The sequence below is a fragment of the Oreochromis aureus genome, linkage group 18 (assembly GCF_013358895.1).
Source record: "Oreochromis aureus strain Israel breed Guangdong linkage group 18, ZZ_aureus, whole genome shotgun sequence".
NCBI classification, from domain to species: Eukaryota; Metazoa; Chordata; class Actinopteri; order Cichliformes; family Cichlidae; genus Oreochromis; species Oreochromis aureus.
The window spans coordinates 26,313,269-26,320,931 of NC_052959.1; the positions used below are offsets into that span (position 1 = coordinate 26,313,269).

At 41.4% G+C, this 7,663-nt stretch overlaps 1 protein-coding gene across 2 annotated transcripts; it reads right to left on the reverse strand.

Moving 5' to 3' along the window:
• Window positions 1-79: 79 nt before the first annotated feature.
• Window positions 80-4,905, reverse strand: si:ch211-155e24.3 (uncharacterized protein LOC100150696 homolog). Of its 2 annotated transcripts, XM_031748194.2 has the most exons (5): window positions 4,767-4,904; window positions 4,372-4,604; window positions 4,166-4,287; window positions 3,419-3,521; window positions 80-1,839 (listed from the first exon to the last, which is right to left on the reverse strand). In XM_031748194.2, exons 2-5 carry the CDS (start codon window positions 4,583-4,585, stop codon window positions 869-871), a joined length of 1,410 nt encoding a protein of 469 aa, XP_031604054.2. In that variant the 5' UTR covers window positions 4,586-4,604; window positions 4,767-4,904; the 3' UTR covers window positions 80-868. The 2 variants fall into 2 exon arrangements, with proteins under 2 accessions (XP_031604054.2, XP_039457922.1); XM_039601988.1 differs by having other exon boundaries at window positions 4,372-4,905.
• Window positions 4,906-7,663: the final 2,758 nt, after the last annotated feature.

Below are 7,663 nucleotides of genomic sequence, written 5' to 3' on the forward strand. Positions count from 1 at the left end.
TGGAAACGCCACACACCGATCTAACCTCTGATAGGGCTGAGATGTGTTCAAACACAGAGGACCAAGTTCAAATGCAGAGCAACTTTATTTACTTGTTCAAATGTGCAGTTTGGGCTCCACAGGGACAAACTTATCAGGATTAAATTAACATAAGTTAATATCAAAGACAATGGATATGAAATTGGTAATTTAGGAAAAACAACACGATTGAAGATGAAGAGAGAAGAATGGGAGGTAGAAAGCCTCTTTAGCTTTTCATTAGCCTCTCATTAAGGCTGATGGATTAACACACAAAGCTACGTTTCATGAGTCTTTAAAGTGATTTGAAACCAGTAATTAAAAGGACTGAAGCTAGCATTAGTATTGCAGTCTGATCACAGACTGTATATGAAACATTGACATATCCTTCAGGTCTGAATTTTAAGCCATTGGAGAAGTGCTTTCAACCTGCATTCTTTTAAAAAGCCAGTAGAGGGCGACTCTATGAAAAAAGAACTCAGTTTTACTCCGTTTGTGACCTCAGTAAACATGTCTCACTGAATAAATGTGTTCCTAGTTGGAGTAAAACAGCGTACCCTGTCTATGAGTTCATTTCCACCCTTTACTCACCACAGCTGGCTTAAAAAAAGAAAAATAAACTTAAAAAGATAAAACACTTAATAACAACTTTCCACAATCCATCTTTTGCATGCAGCCTGTGTGGAGCCTGATGGAAACACATTAGCCGGGCCATAAACCTGACTGTAGTTTTATAATTCTGTACCACTCAGTCTAAAATTATGTATATATGTAACATCACAAAAACAAAACCAATTAGGAAAGCCATGAAAATGTTCTCCACACGGGCGGCGGTTGTATAAAATAAACGTTATAAGTGCGCTGTTTTCTGATGAGACTTGAGGCTGGAGCGCTGGGTGAAGCACTTCCCGCACAGTGAGCACTCGTAGGGCTTCTCCCCGCTGTGGACCACCGCATGTCTGATGAGGTTGCACTGTTTGGTGAAGCTCCGGCCGCACTGCATGCAGCTGAACGGCTTTTCGCCCGTGTGACTCCTCAGGTGCTCTTTGAGCTGGCTGAACCTGGTGAAGCTTTTGTCGCAGTACGTGCAGCTGAACCGCTTCTCGCCGAGCCCAGACCTCCAGGGCGTCCTCATCCTCCTCGCCAGGCTCAAGCTGCTGCCAACCCTGTGTGTGGGGAAGGGGCCTGCGGGGTTCGGCCCAGTCCGGTTCTCGTCTGGATTACTCGCGTGAGGAGCAGCGTCTCTGCTCTGATGCTGTAACTGTTGAGGAATCAAGGTGGGATCTGTGGAGTTCATCTGGGATGCAGAGTTTTGTCCTTCCTCTGACTGTGGCATCTTACATCCAAAACTTCTCCCTCGTCTTTTCACTCGTGCAGAACTTAGCACAAGAGAACTGAATTTCCCAACAGAGTGAACTCTGGGTGCCACATCCTCCAAATGCAACTGGGCTGGAGATGCAAATGCAGCAGGAATCTGCTCAAACTGCTGCCCGGTGTACGGGACACCTGGGTCACCCATGTCTCTGCACATGCTGGATGGCCACAGCTGCCCCTCAGCTGTCTCTGTCACAACAGTGTGTGCTGAACCGAGTGGAGCTGCGTCCTCATCGGCCTCTTCCTCTTTCTCGTGTTTCACTACAAGTTCGATCCCATTTTGGCCGCTGTTCAGCTGCTGCTCTGGGAAAGCGCTGTAGCCGTCTACTTGGGAAACCAGATCTTCAGAGAGGGCCGGGTTTTCAGCCGAGCGGTAAAGCTCTGCAAAGCTGTCGGCCTGGGCAGGATTTGTTGTGTCGAAATACGGCTGATGCTTGACTCCAGAGACTAAAGAGAACACACAACCAGAGAGATGCCTTTAATAAAACCTCTAATCATTTAGAGCAAAGGTGTCAAACATGAGGCCAGGTCTCCAGAGTCACCCCACTGGACAGCTTTGGAAAATGTGAGGACGGGTGTAAATTTTTCATATTTTTATTTTCATATATTTCTGTATTTTCATAAATTTGACAGCCTGCCCAACTATTAAAGCTCTTCCCCGTGGCTATTCATATTACACCAATGTAATTAAGGTATAATTAAACAATTAAATTAGAGAAAATCTCCTGGTTTTTTTTCACAATTTGGCCACAGTAAAATACATAAATAAATAAAATGGGACACTTTTGTGAATTAACAAAAACTTTCTGCTTTATAATTACAGGACAGTCTGAACAATGATAATTTTACACATTTATTTCTTACAACTTAATCCCAAAGAGTCAAGCTGACAGATTTATTTTATTAAGCAGAGCAGCATTTCTTTATCGTGATGTGAAAGTAAAAGTAAAATTGTGCTTCTTTTTCCTCATATTGCGATATATCAGGGATTAAATGTGCAGTTAAACCTCTCTGCACCAATAGAAAGGGAGGTTTCACTGGTCTGGCTCACTTGGCCTCTGAGTTTGACATCTCTGATTTATAGTCAGCAAATAACAGTTTGGCTCATTTGAAATTAATTTATAGTTGTAGTTCTTATCAGATCATATCATATCCTGGGCTTTGCATTCAGTGCAATGCTGTTAAACTGCAAACCTAGACAAGGGTCTACAATGAATTGCTATATCTTACTGCCAAAGAACATAGACCGTCACTTTAAAACAAGTTTTTTTTTTACACTTAAAAATAAGTGTTTTGTTATACAGCAGGTATAAATCACTACATATCTGTTTTTGCTTTATGGTCCAAGTCACTCACCGGTTGAACCTCATTGTTAGAGAGTACATGTAACAGTGACAAAAAGAGTTCCTCTACACTGAGTTTAGGAGAAAGCTTGTGTAGTTAGTCTGCCTTCTCTCCCTTTTAAGATCTACAACACATCTAGTGTCTTGTATTCAGGGGGTGATGTATGGAGAGAAAGCGCCCTGTTGTCAGAGTGGCACACAGGGTGTGTGGCTCCTAAATGTCCTCAGGTGTAATCGATTGACTGCCCCACCATTTAAAGGAAACCTTCCCATCTTTTGCGTGATGTTCTCTTCTTTTGAGATGGAAGCTCTCGTGGTCTGTTTTTTTTTTCCACCTTTCATTCACTATTTAGTTTAGGGAAGTAAATACTGAGTTCTATGGCACCTTTTTGTTTCTTTTAGCCAGGCCTCCAGACCGCGTATACTTCTTATGTCTCTGTTTACAGAAAATAATTTGTCTGTAAACTGGGGGTGTAGCATCAGCTCTGGTGCACATTAGCACACGTACATATTAATTTGTACTCAGACTCAGGCTTCTCATCTTATGACCTGTATATAAACAGTGCATTTATTTACCTTTACAGCTTAACTGAGCAAAATTAAGTGTTCCTTGTGCCTGAATGAAACGTTCTTCTTAAACATCACATTGTTTTATTTCTTCACTATAAAAGGTGTGGACTCACTTGATCTGTCCTCTGCATCATTTTTCCACATATCCTCTTCTGCACACTCCTCTTTGATCCGTATGTGATCAGGCCCATTAGCAAGCTCCACGGCCTCAGCACACTGCAACAGCAGGCGTAGCATTAGTGGTTAAATAAGATGACACATGCACTGCGTGGTCAAGCAAATGCATCAGTGCTTATATGCAAGTTGTGCTAGTAGAGCTCGAGCCCATCTACACTGAGGTTAAATAAGGTTAACATCACAAAGTTATAAAGTTTTGTACTTATGAGTCAATATAAAACAATTATTACATATAGTTTAATTTACTTTCCTGTGTTTCCATCTTAAGGATGTAAGTTTTTAAAATAAAAACGTCCTTAAAGCAACTTCTGAAGCTTAATCTTAGAAATAGAGAGCGTGTCTCTGTCTTCCACAGCATGTCTTCTATCCTGTCTTCCTTCTCTCACTCCAACTGGTCGCGGCAGATGGCCCCGCCCCTCCCTGAGCCTGGTTCTGTTTTTCCTTCCCACTGTAGCCAAAGTGCTTGCTCATAGGGGTCATATGATTGTTGGGTTTTTCTCTGTATATATTATCGTAGGTTCTACCTTATAATATAAAGTGCCTTGAGGCGACGGTTGTTGTGATTTGGAGCTGTATATTTCAAGACTGGGCTCTTCTAGCTAAAGGCTCTGTCTCCCGCTCTCACTTTTGGAACTTCTATGAATGGGATAATATGGTGCACTGGTATAATAGCAGTACCCTACCTGCTGGGGTTGATCTGGAGCCTGAGTTTCCACCGGTGTGTCCCAGTGCGAGCGCTGAGTTTCTTTGTTCAGAACTACTTTGACGAGAGGAGAGAATCTCCCCGCTGATGGATTGTTAAACACTAAGAGAGAAGATCACACAAAAACTATCAGTTATAAACAACAAAAACATGACTCCTCAGCATCTCTCAGGCAGGTGTCCCCACCTTTTCTCCTGGCCCTCATCCGGCTCTTCCTCAGCTCTGCCTCCATCACCTCACACTTGCTCTTCAGCAGGTCGATGTCCCGCCGGCTCTGGCTCACCTCCAGCCTGAGCACCGTGCAGCTCTGGTCCACACGCCGGTTTATCTCAGCTACAGCCGCCTTGGCCAGGACTTCCATGACGGACAGCAGCTGACTCTGGAAGTCGCAGCTCTCCATCTCGCACCGGTTTCGGCTCCTTCTTACAGCACAAATAAACGCTTTAAGTTGCACACGTCTACGCGTGCTGTGCGTGAGTCTGTGTGAAAGTATTAGAGCAGTGCATCCATCACCGAAGCACAGTGGCAGATGTAACTGCAGGTTCTTCCGCGTATGCTAGAGGGACGCTTGTTTTTAGTACCTCTGTGATCCAGACAGACGGTCAGGACTGAATCCTTCCAGACAAAATTCATGCAAAAAACAACAACAAGCTGATAAATGCGTCTGTGCGTGTTTAAAAATGCAGTTTCCACCATTACAGGAAGTACTTAAACCACACACCAAACTCACTTGCAGCCACAGGTGACGTTGTGCTATTACCGTAATTATTGCATACAAGCGCACTGCGCGTTTAGCAGGTGTGATTGCGGGTGACCGGTTTTTTGGTTGTTTTTTTAAAATTTATTTAGTTTTTTGTTAACAAGTTAAGCATCTACAAGAAATTTGTGAAAAATGTAAAGGCCTAACCAGATTTAAATATCCACATTTTATATGTAACTCCAATTATAATACGCTGTAACCTATCTACTACCTTTATAAACAGTCAGATATGGACTTAACTGTACGTACAACAACTACTATTTTTCCGAGATACAGATGTCTGACATATTAGATGTGTAATATGACTTTGACATTTTGGGGGGTTATTTTTTTAGGCATGGTTTAGGTTGTCATGTCCATTTAGTGCAAAGATTAAAGTGATGTTGGGCCGCAAAAGCCACAAGGAAAGAAGCTCCTCCTTTGACTGTAGTTACAGTGTGCGTAGCATGGCTGGTGTGGCCAAAGGAGCATTTTTCTGCTGTTTCAGTACTTTTATTCTAAGAAGAGACTTAACCTTCCTGTAGCATTTATAAACACATCTGAAAAGAAAGAAAGAAAGAAAGCCATATGGGACGTAACAGCCAATTTAAGTGGTGAAAAAATTATGATAACAAAAAAAAGAGAAAGAAAAACATCATCAACATAGGTTACAGTTACTAATATAAACCACTCTGTCCAGGTTTTATCCCTTAAGTTTTCGTCCAAACTTTGAGACACTCCATCTTAGATGAAAAAGCTCACTGCAAATCGGCATTAAGTTGTTCTGAGGGATCGGCTTCACCTTGTAATCAACTCTTACAGGATGGGGATGATTATACTGGTCTTTTTATACTATCTTTTGGACAAATGATGATTGTCCAGTAGAGTTCATGAGACTTGTAGAGTCAATCAGTGGGCATGCGGTGGCCCAGCAGCTTACTAACACACGTTTCCTTGTTTTACCTTTAATTTGTCCTGTATGCTGTTTTTTTTGTCTATAGTCTAATCATCACATAAAATTATTCCGAAAAAGGTTATGCAGGTATAAGGTATAAAAAACCAAAACTATCATGGCGTGAATGATGCAGGAACGCACAAAGGCAGGCTAACAGAGACTCCGACAAGGACAAAGGAGGGGTTATGTAAACCCACGAGTAGGTATAGTAGAAACACCAGGGTAAACGAGATGCAACTGAAACTAATTAGGACAAAAACAAAACAAGTTTAACTAATGACTAAGAAAACAAAACAAAACAGAAAGTAACCACATGGGGAATTCCATGACAAAGACAAAATCTTGAGGAGGCAAGAAGGAAAGGAACATAAGAAATCAAATATAGATAATATTAATAAATTATTTTTTAATATAAAACACTACTATATAAAACCCACACGTGGCCATCCATAAAAATGACCAACTTGCAAGAAAGCAAAAAACGAAAAGAAATAACGATCCATCCATTTTCTTCTGGTTATCAAGTTCAGGGTGGCAGTGGGGTTGGAGCCTGTCCCATCTGTCCTCGGGTGAGAAGTGAGGTACACACTAGAAGGTGAGGACACCATTCTGCTGCAGGCCTAAAACAAACAACCATTCATGCTCATGTTCACACCAACAGCCAGGTTAGAAGGTGGTGGATTTGAATCCAGGACCTTCTTGCACTGCACCACTATGTAATTTCTTAGTTAGAGCCTTCATAAATTTTGGGAATGCCTTGCAGAGTAACGGCTCAATAACCTACAGGAAAATTCAAAACCTTAAAATCCACAAGACTAACTAAACGATTTTCCAACAATTACATGTGCAATATTAACCAAGTGCACAACCTGGCAATTTAAGGTTATTGTTAAAACACTGTATAAAGCACTGATATAAACCCATTACTAATGACCTAAGAGTGAATTATAAGTGGTGACTATGCTGTGCCAATTTGTTAGAGATGATACAACAAGAAAATTGCATGATAACAGCTGAAGAAGCAATGGAGCATATTAAAATACAGGAAGTTACGAAACTGTAGCTCAGAGATGCAAATAAGTAAAGGAAGGTAAACCATCCAGAGAAAAACAATCGGAGAACAATCAGGTGTGATAAGTATTCCACACTTACCTGGTTTAACAGGGATTCTTACAATTAAACCTTTTACAGTAGAAACCATCTGTGATGAACTGTAAAAGGGGAAAAGCCCAGCAGGTCCACAGAAACTCATCATAAACATAATGTTTTGAGGGCTTTATTTCAAATAACAGGATACTGCAAGAATAGCATCAACACAGACAGTGTTGTATGTACACACACACACACACACACACACACACACACACACACACACACACACACACACACACACACACACACACACACACACACACACACACACACACACACACACAAACAACTAGACTTTGTGTTTCTCTGCAGTGCTTTGTGACTCTTTCGTTACTTTGTGGTGCATTCGTGTCCTTTGTGGTTTTCTGAACTACTTTTCTTGCTCGTGTGTTTGTCTTCTCCTCCAGTGGCACAGTGTCATACTGCTTCGTGATCTGTGCCCATTTGTATTTGCTAATTAGTAACTAGTTTTGGTTTATCATATGATTTCACTGACACACTGAATCTTTGTATGACAGCTGTGTGGAACTCCAGTGATAATTCTTGAGCCCCTATGTGATACTTTCCTGGTACTTATATTAGTATTTATGTTTATATTTATATTTAGCAATGATGTAAAACTGTTAAAATGG